This window comes from Cryphonectria parasitica (assembly GCF_011745365.1).
Source record: "Cryphonectria parasitica EP155 unplaced genomic scaffold M406scaffold_3, whole genome shotgun sequence".
Lineage (NCBI taxonomy): Eukaryota > Fungi > Ascomycota > Sordariomycetes > Diaporthales > Cryphonectriaceae > Cryphonectria > Cryphonectria parasitica.
In genome coordinates this window covers 4,973,903-4,993,674 of record NW_024468911.1, presented here as the reverse complement: position 1 = coordinate 4,993,674, position 19,772 = coordinate 4,973,903, and the positions used below count along the sequence as shown (strand labels likewise).

Genomic DNA, 19,772 nt, shown 5'->3' with positions numbered 1-19,772 from the left:
TTTACTTGTATCTTTCTTACTATTTGTTTTGCTTTTCACGTTTTCACACTCCGTTGTTATAGCTTAGATAGAAACAAAAAACAGTTGGCCACTGCATGGACGTGTCTTGTGTGAAAATTCTTGTGACAAGTACTTGATTAATTGTGACGAGAACGAGGGCCAATCAGACTCAAGCACACTCAAGGGACGCCAAGGACGGAGAATCAATCGAAGAGAGAGGAAATAACGTAAATTTGAAGAATAAGAAAATCTCAAAAGGAAACCACAGCATTCTCTGTCCTGTGTTTATCACAATCCTCACATTCTTGCCTGATTCTTGATTTTCTTCACCACACTGCTGGCGCCACCGCCCTGTCCAAACATGGTCCTCAAATCCTCGACCAATTTCTCAGGCCGTTCAAAGGCAGCAAAATGCCCCCCATCCTCATGCCTCTTCTCAAAGACCACCGGTCCCAGCGTGCGGCCCCATGTGTTTGGCGGCACTACCAGGTCCTTTGGAAAGTAGCTCAGCCCAAGGAGAACACCAGGCACATACCCACTGCGCGCCTGGACGGGTAAGTTCCTCCTGTTCTCATAATAGATGCGCACACTCGCGTCAGGGCCCGCCGTGCTGAAGGCGTAAATGCTGATCCATGTCAGCACCTCGTCGTCTGTCCACGGGTAGTCGTCCGTCCAGTCATGCAGCTTCTCGTAGATCCACGCAAGCAGCGCGATGGGCGAGTCGGCCAGCGCCATCCCGATGGTGTGCGGGCGGGTAGACTGCTCGTGATTGTACCCAAACCCACGCTGCATGAACCACTGCGTACGCTCCAGACCCTCTTTCTCCGCCTTGCTGTAGGGCAGGACCGCGTGCTTGAGGTACTGGGCCGGGGAGGCAGTGAGCTTGGGCGGCGTGGTGACGCTCACAAAGTTGACGTGGGACGCGAGGACGTGCTGAGGGTAGTGGATGCCCATCGAGCGGGTAATGGAGTAGCCCCAGTCTCCGCCCTGGGTCACGTACTTGTCGTAGCCCAGCTGGATCATCAACTTGTGACAGACATGAGCGTACTGGGCAGGGCCGAAGCCTGGCCGCGTGATCTTTTCCGAGAATCCGTAGTTGGGCAGCGAAGGGGCGACGACGTGGAAAGATGGTTGGTCTGCACTCGACGGTTTCACCAGCAGCGGCAGGATCTTGCTCACTTCCAAAAAGCTCCCAGGCCACCCGTGACAAAACAGGAGCGGAATGCTGTCTGGCCGATCAGAGCGCTGGTGTACAAAATGCAGTTCGATGTCACCAAAGTTATCGTCGATGACAATCGTCGTTGTGAATTGTGGAAGCTCGGCGTTCAGCCTGGCTTCTGCTGCGCGCCAGTCAAAGGCGTTCTGCCAGTAGCTCGCCAGCCGCTTGATATCTTTGAGCGGCACTCCAAAGTCCCAGGAGTCCGAGAATTCGACATCTTGTGGGAATGAGGCCTGTGAGAGCTTGGTTTTCAGCTTCTCGAGTTCAGAGTCGGGAACAGATATTTGGAATGGCTTGACGGCAGACATTGTGATGTTGTCGAAGGTAATCGAGTCTTGTAAAGAAAGCGCAAGAAAGAAAAGGTATTGACGTGAATTATGTTATGAGATGAAAGAAGAATATTCTTCAATACTGCAGTTGAGACGCTGTTCCCTCTGGACAATTCTTTTTGATTTCTTTCTCTTCTCTTTCTTGCCGTTCCTCGATGTCCTTTGATTAATATATTCCTAAAGGCCACAAGCAACAGCTCATCGGATCAGATTTCCAATACTTAGGTATGATGACAAACACTGTATGAGTCCTTGCTCCCCCTACGGTCCATACAGCGTGAATGCTCGTGATGATGACTTTGCGCTCCCGCTTTACGAGGTGGTAAGCGGTGGGTAGCAAGTCGTCACAGACAGGGCGCGGCTAAATGGAAGAGGGGTTGTAATGCTTGGCTTGTCTTCCCCGCCCTTAATGTGCCTAGGCAAACCTTGATTGAGACCCAGTCGGGGAATACCAGCGTGCATGCTGGAGGGTCATTACGTCAACTACATAGTATGAAGCATCACGAATTAAGCATGATTCTGACGAATTTGAGAAGGGCGCCATCAACATTGCTGCACGGCCGTAAATCGACCTTTTTGAAGTCTATACGAAGATTCTGCTTGTCCACATCGACGACCAAGTGCTGGTTGAATGCAAGGAATCTAGGTGTCTATTTTTGCTCCCGCATAAATCACCCAGTAGTCAATACTGTGTCCACCTATCAAGGTCGAGGCGATGTCTTGTCGCCCTCAAACTGCTCAGAAGTATTTCCACGCATCGATCCGAGCGCGATCATGTCAGACCGTTTCTTGAACCTCCCGCAGCCCCAGGAGTACGCAGTTAAAGGCCAAGTTTCTCCGAATACCCATGCCGGATTCTCTATGGTGAGGAGGATGCTGGCTGACAGGATCATGGCCCCGTCGAGGACCATGAAGGCAACTTGGTCCTGAGCAAGATGGCCCAGAAAGCCTCCAGACAACTCTGCGCACCGGTAGCACGTTCGGATCAGGATGAGCAAGGTCACCAAGGCGAGACCTGTTCGGAACACACGACCTTGCATTAGCATCATGATGAATTCAGGTTTTACCTGCACTTTCTCTCAGGGATAGGGACATTAGAGGTACTGACTACATAGAAATACTTTGAACCTGGTCGAGCGATAGAGCTTCTCGTGCTTGGTGTTCCGCTGATCCTTTCTCTTCTTTACACGCCATGCGAAATCCGCGCTGAAGGCAACGAACGCCAGACCACTTGCTACTTGGATGGAGAGACCCGCGACGAGGATGTGTGTTCCGTACCAAATCTAACTTGGAGGTCAGCTCAAGCCTTGACGTGAAGAATGCATAATGAATCCAAGGGAAAGCGGCTCGCATACTCTGCTCGACACGTCACTTTCAGCCGCAATAGAACCTCCTATAGCCTGGACAATAAGTGCGGCGAGGTCAAACCCGCTGAAGATCAACGTGTACGATCGTGGTCTGATCAGGCTAATGTTTTCTCCATACACAACCACGATTCTCGCGAGTGTCAAGTAGACGGCCGCTGACATGAGCACCGGCGCCAGCGTCAGACAGATCAGGTAGATCAAGAAGTTATTCTTGGAGAAAGGATCACCGTTCAGCAGGATCCTGCCGACATAACCGATAATCTCGCCGACAAGAGCTGTCACGAAGAGGCCCGTGTAGAGCTTCGTCTTGTACCTGATGCCCAGGTACAGCGCTGGTGGGATGAGCACGGCGAAGGCCCCGATCATGAAAGAGTTGCCTGGGATGCTAGCGCGGTAGTGAAGATATCCATAGGATAAGGGGCAAGTGTCGAGTGTGCACTTGATTTTGGCCATCTTCAGGATCGGTCGGTCTGAGGGCGGATGATGGAGGTGGTGGTCGCCGACTCTTCCGAGAGGATGAGAAGTGGTCGAGTACAGCAGAGTGAAGAGGGACGGACGGTCGACGACATACGAGAGCCAAATCTTGTATCTAGCCACAGCGCGTCAGTAAAGACCTGAGGCCTCGATAGCCCAGGGCAGTCGTTTGAAGCATTCGCGGTCTTAATGCCTCGTGGCTGTGTTTTCTTCAAGGGAGGACAAGAAGAACACGTAAAGGAAGGGAAGCCTCCACGAGTGACCGAGACTGGAAACCCCCTGGCTATCCCATAATCCTTCTGCCGGCAAGTTTTCCAAGACCCAAGCCCAGGTGTCTCACTTCTCTCAGATGACAACTTGTGGGGGATCTTGGCTGTTTTCAGACGCCTTTCTTCGTAGCGGAACGCTTTTTGCACAGCTGAACAAGGCCCTGTCAGCCAGTCCCCAGTCACTGGCGAAACCCACACCTACATTAGGGGGTGGCTTGCAAGTCGGTCCGTTAGCGTTTATCGAGCCAGACAGCTTTCACAAAAGCCCAAGAGGTACCGCAGTAGTCCCGTCATGTCTCTCCTTTAAGTCGCCGAGCTTCATGGGGGGCAGAAAAGCGTGCCGCGGGTAATCTAGCATATCAGTCGCATCTCCGTATGATCCGCTTTGGTATGCAGGGCAGCTGTTACATCCTGGGCTTGTCTGACAATGAGCCGATTTTTTGAGTCTTGGTTTTAATTTGACACACAAGCACAATGACGGCCGTCGTAAAAAAAGCCAGATAGCAGGTTCTATAGTCGACGAAGCAAGTGTACCTACTTAATTACTGTGCAAATTCACTAGAATATGATACGATTGTTAGGCGCGAGAAAACCTGTATTAGGGCCCAAGTGTGTGCTTGGCCGATGACGGATCTGCAAACCTCGGACGCGTTGTAGAGAAAAAGCAAAGCAGTACATTCGCGTGCCGCGTGTGATTCTACACCTTCTTGTGCATTAGGGTATGGGGCTTAATAATGACCAGACAACTGTGCAATGGGAATGGGGAGATCGACAAATTGGGCTAACCACGATGAGGCTTTGGGAAGAACATGTCATATATATGACATGTCTGATATTCACAGTAATGAACTCTCATATCTCGTCGGCCCATGCAGTGTATCGTGTGTGCTTGTAGTGTTGGCAGCGGAATCGTTTCGAAGTTTGGGTAACAACAAGCACAGGATGAGCACATTGTTCTACGAATGAAAACGAACAAAGTTACGGGTTAATTAATTGACATGCCTCCTTGTAGCTGGATACATAGTCTGTACTACCATTTGCATTCTGTGCTACAGCACTAATCAGTCCATTTGTCACAATATTGAGAGGTGTAGAGAACTAAACGATAATACAGCAGAGGAAAATGCTAATTCCTCCAGAAAGGAGCTAAGAAGTTTGTATTATCAATGAAATGCAGATCTGTGGCAATCTCCCAGAAGTCTCCGTGCTCATTTCAAGGCCTTTGGTCTATCGTCCTCGATATGAAGCCATTCCATGCTCCAGCTCGCCAGGGCGGCAACTGCTGCAACGATCATGGGGAGCAGGAAAGCCTTCATGACTGCCGCATTGACAACATCTTTGAAAGCTGCTCGTTGTTCTGGCGGAAGGCTCTTCGCTATGCTGGCCAGATCCGCGATCCCAGACCGTAGACTTGCACCGTGTGAGGCAAGCTCGGGAGCCACCGTTTTGAGCCCGTCCGTCAGCTTTGCCACAAAGAGATTCTGAGCGACGTTGATCCCTATCGTCCCGCCCAGCTGTTTGAAGAAGACTTCCATACCGCATGCCACCGGCATGTCGTCTACCGGCATGACAATCTGCACGGCGACAAAAGTAATCTGGACTGCTAGCCCCATCCCGATGCCCGCGACGATTTGGTATCCTAGATACTGAGCAGGTGTGTCTGTGGGTTGCAGCATGTACAACAACCCACTGCCAACAGCGTACATAGCACTACCTGCCCACATGAATGGGACGGGATAGCCCAGAGTCGTTGTTACAAAGCCAGTGAAGAGAGTAGAGATCACGCTGGAGAGTGAAAAAGCAAGACAGTTGACACCTGAGATAGCGGCAGAGGTGCCCATGACTCCTTGAAACCAGATAGGCAGCATATAAAAGTCGGTGAAAATGGCGAAGCCGTACATAAGGGAGAAGATGCAGCACAGAGCCACCGTTCGCTGCTTGAAGATCCGAAGCGGGACCACTGCGCTACAATCACGAGCAAGGGTGATTAGCACGATATACGGGTGGGGAGGTTAGAGAACTCTACAGAGGATTGACCCGAAACTCACTTGTCTTTTCTGTACCACTGAAAGCCACAAAAGCCAATGGCAAGTAGTACAAACCCGAGTAGACAGCCCCAGACCGCCGGGCTCGACCAGGGCTCGTTCACACCACCCCATTCCAACGCCAGGAAAAGACAAACCAGACTGGATGCTAAGAGAAGAGATCCTTGGATATCGAGATCACGGAGCTTCTGCAGCAGAGGGCGCGATGATTGTTCTGGTTTCTGTCGGTCAAGCACGATTAAAATCATCACAGCCGCGACAAATCCCAGGGCTAAAAAGGAGAATATCAATCAGCAATGGTGATTCATTTCGCACATGGTCTTAATGATGGGACGTACGGAGGTTGATCCAGAAACAGAACCTCCATGTCAATGAAGAGTCAGTGATGACGCCGCCCAGGGTACTCCCGAGCATGCCGGCAAGAGAGGTGACACCCTCCAGCAGGGACAGTCCCAATGATCGTTGCCGCAAAGGGATTGCTTGTCCAAAGATGGTGATACTGCCCATCAAAATGCCCGCAGCACCAGCCCCTGCCACAGCACGGCCCAGTATCAGCGCTATCGAGTTCGGTGCTATCGCGCAGATGACAGAGCCAGCTTCGAAGATGATGAGGCTGATGATGTATGTTGCCTTTCGCTCGAAGTACTTGTACACACGGCCGAATAGAGGTTGAAGGGCCATCTCCGTCAGGAGGTATACACTTCCATACCATCCTATATAGTCGATTGAGCCGAAGTCAGAAGTGATGCGAGGGATTGCAGCGGCTGCAAAATGGCTCATTGTGTCAGCTCAACGTCCAATTCTTTATGACCTGGAGACGATATTTCCTGCTCACCCAGGATGCTTCCATCGATGGCCATCATCAGATTCGTGAGTAGGCAAGCTGCTCCGAGGGTACGTAGTTTGTTTCCCGTCACCCATTGCGCCGACTCCGCGGGGCTGACATCCTGAACGGTATCCAATATCCTCTCAGTATCAGCGTGGCCATGCCTCTGGTTTCCTATGTAATGAACGCCACGGTTGGTCGATGGGAGAGAAAGGGTGCTATTATGCCCCACTGCCAGGTGGAAATCGCCAGGCCAAACCGATGGATCAAAGGTGGTTTTGAAAGACGGCACTGATCCGAGCTCTATGTCTGCCATATCTGGTAGCTTTTAAGTAAAACTTTGATGCGTTTCTTCTTGAAACATGATCTCTGCTGGGAAAGAAGATTCTTCTTCATGACTTCACATGAGAGAAAGATACAGGTAGGGTTCGCTCAAAATGCTAGGACAAGTCTCCGAGCTGGAATCCGAACTTGAAGCTAAGGGAGGCAGGCCTAAGAATCAAGGGAACGCCAAGCAGCCAGAGACACCGAGATAGTGTTCTATCGATGGACACAGCCGGTCCCGAGAATGCTGTGTTAGCGAGGACCCATAGCATTCACCGGTGATTGTGTGACACAGGAAGAAACTATTGCTGTCCAATGATGTCGTAAAATGTGATGACTGATACGGTTGCATCAGCTGCAATTCCCATGTATTCCACACTCCCCACCCACCCAGTTGTAGGAAGATTACGTATGAGCATTCGAAATCTCATTGATGCAAGCTTGTTGCCAGGGGGTGGAACACTTAGTCAGCGCCATTGTTTGGAAAACGACACAGGTAATGTATACGTTTTCATATATGACTGAAATCAGCACTTTTGCGACAATCGCAGGCGACTCTGCTCGTTTGAATTATCCAAGGGCTCGGTAATGTCATAAAATGTGATTACCAATGTGATAGCGTTGGCTAATATGCCTTTCTCTTCCCACAAGTTTCCACAAATGAGCTGCACAGCTCACTCTTGTGCTCAGTAATTAATGTGCAGATCACAGAGCAGGTTGTAGCATCGCGGGGAAGATGATGTGCTACACATCGCAAGCTCAATATCAAGCACCAGCTGAGGCCAATCACCACTTTCATACCAAGACGGGGGGAGGGGTGGTGGTGGTGGTGGTGGTGGTCTTACACCTGCGAAGATCGTACTATTGAAAGCACTGATTGTCGTTCCCGGATGCCAAACAAAGCTCATTGCTGATTATTTTGAAAGATGAGTCAGGACGGATTATCTTGCTGAAGAAACTTGCTTCGGACCTGCCTTGAAAGGATTTCAAGATTCCTCAAGTTTTCAAGCGATTACTTGGGTGAAAGAAAATCTTGACGATATCAGCCAACACGTCTTGGGAAATTGGGGGGCACGTAAAGCCATTCATAGCAAGGGAAACAAGATACCATGTGAGTATTCTAAGAAACCAGGAAAAGCGCCATGGCAGAGTGCGAGACACCTACGAGAAAGTGGTCGGCGTCTGCCCTTGCGTGCTGATACGATAGGCCGTTTGGATAGCCTTGGAATGCTCCCGTAAACGACCGTGGCAGGTAATCAATTGATAATCCGGCCATGTACCCAGGTGGAAAATACAATGCCATTCCGTGCTTCAGTGACATGTTTTCATCATGCGAGTTGGATTACAGAGAAAAGTGACACATCAATATCAAACATTGTGACGTCGTTGAAAAGGGAGTGCAGTCAAGGCAAAAGCAAGTATCTCAGCCACTTGTAGAGTCCCTTGAAAAACAGCATCGCAAGGGCACCCACGTACTGCACTCCCGCGAGATAAAATATACAGTGTAATTAGAGTACCCACTCGGGTGAACCTGCCGCAGAGCTAAATAGTCCTGCGAAGTGGAAATTGTAGAGGCCGGCACGGGCTTTCGACGCAAGCCAGGCAGCCTGTCGTGTTCCACATTCTGAGACAACGGAACATCCCATCGAAATCCGAGGACGATTATTCGATAGGATCTAGAGAAGCACGATAATTGTGCCATCCTGAGCTATGCAGCTCTTCCCTGCGTCCAGGCCGTGATGAGGCGGCACAGCTGAACAATCGGCCAGCGCAATCGTCTTGCACGAAGATAACGAATGCCCTCCAAAACACATACACACACGCACAAACAAATAGTTCACGATAAGTGACAAAGTGACTGATCGTTCCAGTGCCAAGCCACATATCACGCCTGCGGGCCGATTTAAGGATCTAGAGCCAACATGTCCAATCATGATGCGGTAGAACTTGAAGCCTATCACTGTGATGAGAATCCTGGAGGAGGTGACTACATACCAAGGGCGAGGTACCGGTGAGTCTCAGCCTAATCACACGTGCTGATCCGGATTCCGGTGTTCAAAAAGGGACTGGTAAAGAAGGTAGATCATGGACGGCTTGCGTTTTATCTATCGCGGACAGCCACTCATATTTTGGCAGAACAGAAGGAGTGAAGCACCCTTGATGTTGTTGATCAAACTTCTCTTGGTCAGCGTTGGTCAGGTCCCTCATTAATAGAGCTTTCCCCCGGTATCACCGGCTTGATGAAAGACCCTCCTTCTCATCTGTCTTGACTTTCATCAACAATTGACGCTTAAAATTTTCTGCCTTGTTGCTTCAACGCCCATCATGGCACAACCACCACCCATTGCCGTTGTTGGCATGGGCTGTCGTCTCCCAGGAGGCGCCTCCACCCCTGAGAAGCTCTGGGACCTGCTGAAGGAGGGTCGATCAGGCCAGGTCAAAGTTCCCAAGGATCGATGGAACGCCGAGGCCTTCTTTCATCCTGACCCAGAGCAGCGTGAGTCTCTGAACGCGCAGAGCTCGTACTTCCTAAAAGAGGACATCTCTCACTTTGATGCTCGCTTCTTCAATTGCACTCCCTCTGAGGCACATACCATGGATCCTCAGGGACGACTACTTTTGGAGACATCGTATGAGGCACTCGAGAGCGCCGGAATTCCTCTTGAGTCTCTCAAAGGTTCAGACACCTCCGTCTTTGCCGGCGTGTTCGGCCGTGACTATGATAGAATGGGTTGGTACTTTTCATTTATCTCTCTTTTTCACCTTCCTCTCTGAAGGCTCATTCCTTTTGTTTCCCTTTTCCTTATCCATAGACATGCTGATCTCTTTGGGAGATAGGGTTCAAGGATCTTGCACAGATTTCCAGGGCGCATCTCACGGGCACAGGTGAGGCTACGCTATCGAACCGTATCTCGTATATCTTCGATTTGAAAGGAGCCTCCATGACCATCGACACTGGCTGTGTATGTTATTCGAAATGCCATTCAAGCTCCTGCTTTGATATGATGTGGAGAAGCTGAACTTGTTGCATTACAGTCTGCAAGCATGGCCGCCTTGCACCAAGCCTGTCTTACCCTGAGAGCTGGAGAGTCGCGCGTGGCTATTGTTGGTGGCGCTGAGCTGTTGATTCACCCGGACCAATCCATCACCATGAGTGCCACTGGGTATGTTTGTGCGACTTTCATATGTAAATGAAAGATAGGATATCAGTACTGATGCATAATGACTTCAGGATGGTGAATCCTGATGGAAAGTGCTACGTTTTTGACAGCCGCGGTTCTGGCTACGCTCGCGGCGAGGGCGCTGCGGCTGTCGTCCTCAAGCTGCTCGATAACGCAATCGCAGATGGTGATCCCATCCACGGAGTGATTGTGCAGTCCGCCCTCAACCAGGACGGAAAGACAGCAGGCATTTCGCTGCCGAACCCTGATGCACAGGCGGATCTGATGAGACAGGTGTACGCGTCTGCTGGGGTCGATCCGGGTGAGACCCTCTATGTAGAGGCCCATGGAACGGTAAGCTTCTTTCTCGTGTTTGTCCAAGTTCCACAACGACTGTATGACCCAAGAGCTAATTCAGATATGGTCAACGAGTATAGGGCACGCAAGCTGGTAAGCAGTTCATATGCCCTTGGATGTTCTCTGACGAAGATTAATTCTCACACTCCACTTATAGGTGATAACGCAGAGGTTGGATCTATCTCGAAGGTATTCTGTGACGAGTCCAAGTCTAGAAAGACAGATCTGTATCTCGGGTCTGTCAAATCGAACATTGGTCATCTCGAGGCTGCAAGTGGTGTTGCTGGTCTCATCAAGACCATACTTGTCCTGAAGAAGGGCCAAGTCCCACCACACCTTGATCTTGAGACGCCCAAGCCAAGCCTGAAATTAGACGAGCGCCGCATCAAGGTATGCCAAAAATTAATTCTCATCATCATCGACCGTGCGATTTCCTCCATGTATCTGCCTTTTCTTTACTAAGTATTCATTTAGGTCCCTCAAGAACTCCTTCCACTGGCACCAAAAGGCCATACTGGTCCTCAGAGAGCATCTGTCAACAGCTTTGGGTATGGGGGTACCAACTGTCATGTAGTTCTCGAGTCTGTGCATTCCGCACTGGTAACTGCTCATAGCAAAGTTCAAAAGACGGTCAACGGCAAGACAAATGGCACACGACTGAACGGTGTCAATGGGTATCACGCCGATACCAACGGCCACTTTGTGAATGGCCACAATGGTCACCACAAGCAGAATGGCATCTTTACTCAATCGTCGGCCTACGAAGGTCCATTGCTGTTTACACTCACTGCTGCATCTGAGACAGCAGCAAATTCTGCTGCCAAAAATCTCCAAGAGTGGCTGGCAAAGGAAAGCATGAGCTACGATGCTCTTCGCAACCTGTCTTACACGCTCAATACGCGGCGATCATTACTTGCCTGGCGGTCAGCATTCGTCGCATCGAATCAGACTGACCTCTCCACTGAGCTTGGCCAGGGTAAGGCTATCAAGTCTAAGGCTGGGATATCGTCCATCCAAACTGCCTTTGTTTTCACGGGCCAGGGTGCGCAGTGGTACGCCATGGGGCGGGAGCTCATGAATGGCTCGTCCATTTTCAGACAGTCCCTTGATTTGTCTGATCATATCCTTCGAAGTCGAGGCTGTAAGTGGTCGCTACTCGAGGAGCTCACAAAGCCGGAGAAAGAGTCACTTGTCGGTCGCAGCGAGATTTCCCAGCCAGCCACCACGGCCATTCAGCTCGCTCTGGTCGATCTTCTCGCAGACATAGGGATTGTCCCCAAGGCCGTTGTAGGCCACAGCTCTGGAGAAATCGCCGCCGCCTACGCAGCAGGTGCTTTGACACATGAAGCAGCAATGATCGCGTCAGTTCTCCTGTCACTATCCTCCCTTCATACACGATCAGTGATTATTAGATTGGCAAGCTGACCTTGACTCGTGTGTAAAATTGATTAGTTCATACTGTCGTGGTGTAATCTCTGCCAGGGCAAAGAAGATGAATTCTGTTCCTGGATCGATGCTGGCAGTTGGTTCCTCTGAAGAGGCCATCGCTCCTCTAGCCAAGCAAGCAAAATGTGGCAAGATCAGGGTTGCTTGTGTGAACAGCCCAGACAGTGTAACAGTCTCGGGAGATGAGGCTGCCATTGACGAGTTGCGAGAGATCCTCGAGAGCCGCGACATATTCGCTAGGAAGCTTAAGGTCGACACGGCCTACCACTCGCACCACATGGAAACCATCGCCAAGGACTATCTCGCAGCCCTCTCTGGCATGACATGTGAAGCTCAACTCTCGGGCAAAGTCAGCTTTTACTCATCGGTCACCGGGCAGCTGAAGACTTCTGGCTTCGATGCGTCGTACTGGACTGAGAACCTAGTGTCTCAAGTCCGGTTCAGTGACGCGCTGAATTGTCTTGCTGATGGCATGTCCAAGTCAGCTGGCATCCGGGATCCATCCAATGTCTACGTGGAAATCGGCCCTCACGCTGCTCTTATGGGGCCCATCCGGCAGATACTGGCCCAAAAGACCGACTACAAGTATACCTACGCCTCGTGTCTCCATAGGAACAAGGATGCCTCTATCACAGCACTTACCGTCGCGGCTCGGCTTTTCGAGTTGGGAAGTCCCGTTGACTTCCAGTCACTCTTAGGCTTGGACCTCCCTCGTGAATCTCGGACCCATAGGCAGTTCAAGACACTGTCCGACCTCCCTACGTATGCATTCGATCATGGCACGAGGTACTGGTATGAGTCTCGTCTCAGTCGCGATCACCGACTCCGTCAGTTCCCGTACCATGATTTGGTCGGACTTCTTGACGTTGCCAGTAATATCCACGAGCCACGTTGGAGATACCATCTCAGTGTCAAGGGAATGCCGTGGTTGAAACACCATGTTGTGGACGGAATGATTGTCTTCCCGGGTGCTGGCTACGCCACAATGGCTCTCGAGGCCATGGCACAATTGACGAAACTGCGCAATCCGTCAGCAGAAATCACCGGCTTTGTTCTTCGAGATGTGACCTTCTCGAAGCCAGTCGTCCTCAAGGAAGAAGGATTAGACGGGTCCACACCAGAGGTGGAACTGCAACTCGTCCTTACGCGCAGCAGAACTAGCGACAGTAGTCCCTGGGAGGCGTTCCGAGTTCTGTCCTACGATGCGGACGGATCCTGGAGCGAACATTCCACCGGCCTCATCATGGCGCAGACCAGATCTAGCACGTCGGATGAAGTCGAAGGCATTTTGAATGAGCAGGCGCTGCTCCAGAAAGCCGCAGTCCAGAAGTTCCGCGAGATCGAACGCGCCAGCAGTGAAACATTGGACTCGGACGATGTATACTCCATGTTGCGGTCGACTGGTAACGACTTTGGACCCAGCTTCTCAACCCTCTCGAACATCAAGCTCAGCAAAGACTGCTTAGCCCACGCGACAATGACCATTCCAGACATCTCCCAGTTCATGCCCAAATCTTTCCTGCGACCCCATCTCATCCACCCGGCAACTCTTGACGCCATAAATCAGATGGCAGCTGTCATGTTCAAGAGGGAGTGTAGCAACTCGCCGCTCATGCCCGTCTTCATGTCCGAAATCACCATCTCTGCCAATATAAACAGAGAGCCGGGTTCCGAGCTCATTGTCGCCCTCGAGATCACTCCAGAGGGCAAATCTTCAGCCAGTGGCAACTCCTGGTGCTACCAGAGACGACAAGACGGCAATCTTGATCTCGTCGCTACAACACACAAATGGCAGCTTCGTGCTATTGGCGAAGAGATTCGGGACGCGCACTCAGTTCCTTTCCAGCGCAAGATGAATTACACGATGCAGTGGGATAACGACGTGGATTTCCCGCGCCAGGAGCAGCTCCAAAGGCGCATTCACGCATCCGTGTCTGTCGATGACACCCGCGCCATCCACGATGAGCTCAACCTGAACGAGAAAGCGGCGGCCATCTACCTACGTGAAGCTTTTCAGCGGGTCCAATCCGCCAGTGACAAGATCACAACACCGCACCTATTGAAACTCTACAAGTGGACCGAGAACTATCTGCAGTCTGAGATGTATCGACAGACAATGTCAAGTATCGGCTCTGAGTCAGAGGCATCTGTCCTGCAACGCCTGCTCAAGGAATCTGGCGTCGAAGGCCGTATGCTGGCCCGGATCGGCGAAAACCTGCCTGGTATTCTCACTGGCGAGGTCGACTCGCTAGCTCTCATGCTGCAAGGGAATCTGCTCAATGAGTTCTATGCAGATGGCATGATTCGACACAGCAACACGCACATGGCCAAGTACATGGAACTCTTGGCCTTCAAGAAACCTCGCATGGCCATTCTTGAGATAGGAGCTGGCACAGGAGGGTCAACACTGCCCTTGATCCAGGCCTTGGATCGCCCTGAGGGGCCTCTCTTCGACACTTATCACTATACCGATGTGTCTTCCGGCTTCTTCGAGAAAGCGAAAACCAAGTTCTCTGCTTGGGATAGTTATATGGAGTACAAGACCCTGGATATTACCCGTGACCCTGTTGCGCAAGGGTTTGAAGCCAACAAGTACGATCTCATCATGTGCTCTAACGTGTTGCACGCGACTCCATCCATGGCAGAGACCATATCCAATACCAGAAAGCTCCTGAAACCTGGGGGAAGACTGGCGCTTGTGGAGATTACGCGCCTCACGGCCGCCATCAACACAATCTTTGGCACACTGTCGGGATGGTGGGCGTTTGAGGATGAGCGCATACAAGGCAACCACGGGCCATTGCTGACCCGTGACAGCTGGCATAATCTTTTGTCTGCGCATTCTTTCAACGGCGTCGAGGTAGCGATTGATGACCACGAGGGGCCAGCCCCTCGAACCTCCACCATGATTTCTATGGCTGTAGATACAGCACCCGAGAGTCAGACTCGTCGCACTGAGATCGATACAGTTCAAATGCTGTGCACATCTCCACTATCTGCTGCTTCCAAGGCACTTGGGAAAAAGATAGTTTCCGCTGCTGAGAAACAGGGTTTCAGGTCCACTAGCGAGCTGTGGAATCAGGATCTCACTCTTGCAGTCCAAGAGAACACTGCCTATGTCGTTCTGGACAGCGCAGAGACTAGCATTCTGGCGTCTCCTGAGAATACTGAGAGTTTTGGCAAACTGAAGACGCTGCTCACGACCTGCAAGTATCTCCTGTGGGTGAGCTTCCAAGAATGCAACGAGTCTCCCCAAGCCACCGCAACCAAGGGCCTCGTCACGGGCTTCGCGCGTGTGATACGCCGCGAAAATGACAGCGCCCGATTCATCACACTCGATATAGAAGAGTCTGTCAAGGATAAAAACCTGGATACGATTGTGGACACGGCAATGCGCGTGGCAGAGACATGCTTCTGGCCTCAGCCTGGTCATCAGCCTTCCAAAGAGATGGAGTACCGTCTGAACCACGGCGGCCAGCTCACGATCCCTCGTGTGCAGGCAGACACCAACTTCAACAAGTGGATCGACCAGGTGAACGGAGAGGCGCCGCTCGACCTCTGTGCCTACCAGGACGCTACACGGCCTCTGAAACTAGAGGTTGAGACGCCTGGCCTTCTCTCTAGCCTGCGCTTTGCCGATGACGAGTCCCACGAGCGACCCCTGGCCAGGGACGAGATTCAGCTGGAAGCCCGTGCTTACGGCGTCAACTTTCGAGATGTTTTCATCGCCCTTGGCCAGATGTTGCCTGGTCTGCCCATGGCTGGTGAATGTGCTGGTGTGGTGACTGCTGTGGGCAAAGACCTCCACGGCGAGTACAAGGTGGGCGACCGGGTGATGGGTCTGGGCGCACAGGCTTTCGCGAGCCATCCTCGGCTCAAGGGACATTGGGCTCACGCCTTGCCTTCCACGCTTGACCTGGGCTTTGACGCGGCCGCCTCGATGCCCATTATTTTCCTCACAGCATACCACTGTCTCATCGATATTGCTCACCTTTCCAAGGGCCAGACAGTGCTGATCCAGGCTGCCTCTGGTGGCGTTGGACAGGCGGCCATACAGATTGCACAATGGGTCGGTGCTGAGGTTTTCGCGACGGTGGGCAGTGCTGAGAAGCGCAAGCTGATCATGGACGCGTACGGTATTCCCGAGACACACATCTTCTCTTCTCGCAATACATCATTCAAGGACGGTGTCCTGCGAGTGACCAAGGGTCGTGGCGTGGATGTGGTCCTCAACTCACTGGCAGGCGAGATGTTAACATCCAGTTGGGACTGTGTGGCGCCTCTGGGTTTCCACCTGGAGATTGGAAAAGCCGATATCTACAAGAGGAGTCATTTGAACATGGTTCCCTTCGACAGAAGCATCACTTTTTCTGCAGTGGATCTCCTCGTCTTATTCCATAAGAGACCACTTCAGATGTACAAGAGCTTCGGGGAGATCGTTAAGCTTCTGGACCAGGGCGTCCTCCATGCCGTGACACCGCTCATGACGATGGACATGGACCATGTTGAGCAATCCTTCCGCCTCATTGCTGGTCGCAAGCATACAGGCAAGGTCATCCTCAACATTCCAGAGCACAAGACTCTCATGGTGAACGCAGTGGCCCCTCCACCACCTTCTCTGCAACTCGACAAGAATGGTACATATGTTATTGCTGGTGGTCTCGGGGACCTTGGGAGAAGAATTGCTCGTGTCCTAGCCGCGCACGGCGCCGGCCACATCCTGTCTCTCTCTCGTCGCGACCTAGACGCCTCGACCAAGAGTCATCTCGAACAAGACATTCGATCACTCGGGGCCCAGCTGCATATCGCCAAATGCGACATCACGGACATGGCCAATGTGAAATCCATTGCAGCTCAATGTCAAAAGAGCCTCCCTCCTGTCAAGGGCGTTATCCATGGCGGCATGGTCTTGAGAGATCATCCACTGCTGCACATGAGCCTGGATGACTACAATACCGCGTTGGGTCCTAAAGTCAAGGGAACTATCAACCTGGACGCAGCGTTTGCCTCGCCTCATCTTGACTTCTTCATCATGCTCTCCTCTGTGACTTGCATTCTCGGCAAGACGGGGCAAGCAAACTATTCTGCCGGCAATGCATTCCAGGATGCCTTTGCGCATGCACACCGACAACAACAATCTTCTTCTTCTGGGACGCGCTATATCTCTCTCAACCTGGGTGCCGTCGATGGCTCCGAGGCCATCATCTGCCTGTCTGTCCGGCAGCAAGAGTTGATGCGAGCCAGTGCGATCCTAATGTCCTTTGAGGAAGTCTTCAAGGTCCTTGAGTATGCCATGGGCCCACGAGCTGTGCAGGACGGCTGTGTGCAGACCTTGATGGGATTTGATCGACAATCGATCGTCGCGGTCAACGACGAATTCTCTCTTTCCAATCCCCTGTTGAGTATGATCCCATACACGCGCGCGAGTCGTGGTGGTGCTGGCGGTGCTGGAGACGGCAAGGTCGACGTGCAGGCCTCCATCAAGGCAGCCAAGTCGATGAAGGATGCTGAGGAGGTCATCATGTCGGCCATTGTCAAGAAGTTTTCTGTGTTCCTCGACCGCCCCGTTGAGGATATAAGCTTGGATCAACCCTTGGCCACTTTTGGCATGGACTCTCTTGTGTCGATCGAGGTCAAAAACTGGATGGTACGGTCTTTCGAAGTGACCATATCGGCGGCAGAGGTGACTGGTGCTAGCAGTATTCCTGCCCTTGCTGAAACCATCGCCTTGAGGTCAAAGCTGATCGGCGACGATGTTCGAGGAGATGCCTCCTCTTCAGACCAGCAAGCATCCTCCTCCCAAGACGCAGCCAATGGCACCTCAGCAGATGGAAAGAAGGCGAGTAATAATTCCAACAGCAAGGCCAAGCATGGCCACGACTGTTGTCGGCAGGTCGATATTCTCCCGCGCCAACCGATCCCGGATCTTCAAGCCTCCCTCGAGTATTTCATCTCCAACGCCAGTCACTTTGCCAAGTCACCCAAGGAGCTGGAAAATCTCAAGTCAGCCGTTGCATCCTTCGTCGCAAAAGGCAGCACCGCCCGTCAGATCTACGAACAGCTCGCCGCTCGGGCAGCTGATTCAAATATAGAGTCCTGGAGTAGCGACGTCGTCACCGAGAGCCTTCACCTGCGCCCTCGGTTCCCTCTGATGCACAAGAGCTTCAGCGCCTCGCACTACGACAGCTCTGTGCCGCACTCTCAGGCAGCGCGGGCTGCATTGATCGCTGAAGCCGCTTTCCGTCACAAACAAGCCCTCGAGGCTGGCGAGGTGGAGGGCCTGGCTCCGTTTGGTGTTCCGCTCTGCATGTACTCGTCTACGTGGCTATTCAATGCCACTCGCGAGCCACATATTGGCTGTGACCAGATGCGCAAGTATGAAGGGGATTACTGCGTGGTGTTGCGCCATGGACGAGTCTTCAAGGTTTCCCTGCAAGACAGCGCCCAGAACAAGAACACAACTGTGGCAAGACTGGAGAAGACATTCCAGGCTATCTTGGACGAGTCTCCTGACGATGAGCCAGACGCCTCCATTGGCCTGCTGACATCTGATCATCGTGACGCCTGGGCTGAGAACCGAGAGGCTCTCCTTAAGATCGACCCGCAGAACGCAGCGTACCTTCACACGATCGATGCTGCCGCGTTTCTTGTCTGTCTTGAAGATACCGCGGTCCATTCCGCCTCTGAGAGAGTGCAGCAGTGCATCCAGGGCGACGGCTCCAACCGCTGGTATGACAAGTGTCTGCAGTTCATTGTGGCCAAGAACGGAACGTCGTCGTTTATCGGCGAACACTCCATGTTGGACGGCCAGAGCATGCTGCGGCTGAACGAAGCCATCCACGAGGCCATCCGAGGATACCGACCCGGACAGCACGCGACAAACGGTACCAATGGCAAGATGAGCGCAGATGGTAGTGAACGCATCCATCTGGAGGAGTACACTGCCGTCACTTCTCCCGAGCTACAGGAGAAGATGGAGACCCTCCGCGAGAAACACCGGCACATGGCCTCTCTGCGCCAACACGCCGTCCACAGCCTCCCCTCGCTGAACAAGAAGCTGTTCACGTCTTACAACCTTCCCCTCAAGGCCATTGTGGACGTCACCATCCAGCTGGCCAGCCGTCTCTACTTTGGTCACAACCCAGCCAGCTGGGAACCAGTCAACATGGCGCGCTACCACAAGGCCCGTCCCGACATGATCCAGCAAGCCTCAGGAATTGTCGCGGCCTTCTGTTCGGCGGCGGCGACGGGTGCCTCGCTCCCCCAGAAGGAGCTCAGAGCCATGATGGTGAGCGCGGCAGAGGATATCAACGACAATTCCGCGCGGGCTGCGCGGGGCGAGAACCACTACAGCCTTTTGGATGCCATTCAGGCCATGTGGCCTGCGGGCGAGGATTCTGCAGCCATCTTTCGGGACCCTCTCTACCAGAGAGCGCAGCCACACCGCCTGATCTCGGGCATTACGGACTCAGAGGCATCTTTCGCCCAGTCTTACTTGTTGCTCTGGCCTGATGCGTTATGGATGTTGTATACCCCTCATGAAGAAGAGTAAGTCCTTTCCGCTTCCTTGCCCCCTGCCACCTTGATCAGTGATGGCTTGTTATGTAGGATAGGAGGGCTAACCACCAAGCAAAATAGGACTACGTTCTCTATAGTTGGACCTTCGGGTGGGTTAGCTAGATTTGAGAAATGTTTGGACGACGCGGCGGGTATCATCAGGAATCTGGTCGTTTCTTGAGTGGTTGATTTGCCCTTTTTGTTACCGATGTCTAGAGTCAGCTTTTCATAGTTTTTCTCCCCCAAAGCTCATCAAAATTTGCTCTAATTGAAGAAATTAATTAACTCTGTGCAAGGCATGAGCTGCTAACGCTCCGTCCTTTGATGACAGCTATTTATTCTCAGTAGTCGCATTGATGTTACACTGGAAGGATTTGGCTAAGTAGGAGACGACTATG

The 19,772-nt window shown here is 52.1% G+C and overlaps 4 protein-coding genes across 4 annotated transcripts; 1 reads left to right on the top strand and 3 right to left on the bottom strand.

The window, feature by feature from the left end:
* Nucleotides 1-297: 297 nt before the first annotated feature.
* On the bottom strand, nt 298-1,527 carry M406DRAFT_254604 (alpha/beta-hydrolase; the record flags this gene model as incomplete). The annotated part of the gene is made up of 1 exon (XM_040916973.1): nt 298-1,527. The coding sequence occupies one exon, from the start codon at nt 1,525-1,527 to the stop codon at nt 298-300; it is 1,230 nt and encodes a 409-aa protein (XP_040779049.1).
* Nucleotides 1,528-2,080: 553 nt separating this feature from the next.
* On the bottom strand, nt 2,081-3,733 carry M406DRAFT_355831 (RTA1-domain-containing protein). Its single transcript, XM_040923271.1, has 3 exons — nt 2,904-3,733; nt 2,657-2,831; nt 2,081-2,563 (listed from the first exon to the last, which is right to left on the bottom strand). The coding sequence occupies exons 1-3, from the start codon at nt 3,366-3,368 to the stop codon at nt 2,250-2,252; spliced, it is 954 nt and encodes a 317-aa protein (XP_040779048.1). The 5' UTR covers nt 3,369-3,733; the 3' UTR covers nt 2,081-2,249.
* A 1,133-nt stretch (nt 3,734-4,866) lies between these two features.
* M406DRAFT_251965 (MFS general substrate transporter) lies at nt 4,867-6,483 on the bottom strand (the record flags this gene model as incomplete). Its single annotated transcript, XM_040916799.1, has 3 exons — nt 4,867-5,623; nt 5,707-5,974; nt 6,042-6,483. The coding sequence occupies 3 exons, from the start codon at nt 6,481-6,483 to the stop codon at nt 4,867-4,869; spliced, it is 1,467 nt and encodes a 488-aa protein (XP_040779047.1).
* A 2,695-nt stretch (nt 6,484-9,178) lies between these two features.
* On the top strand, nt 9,179-19,660 carry M406DRAFT_80584 (uncharacterized protein; the record flags this gene model as incomplete). Its single annotated transcript, XM_040926004.1, has 10 exons — nt 9,179-9,584; nt 9,692-9,816; nt 9,890-10,017; nt 10,086-10,368; nt 10,452-10,464; nt 10,529-10,761; nt 10,846-10,956; nt 11,014-11,732; nt 11,824-19,365; nt 19,456-19,660. 10 exons carry the CDS (start codon nt 9,179-9,181, stop codon nt 19,553-19,555), a joined length of 9,660 nt encoding a protein of 3,219 aa, XP_040779046.1. The 3' UTR covers nt 19,556-19,660.
* Nucleotides 19,661-19,772: the final 112 nt, after the last annotated feature.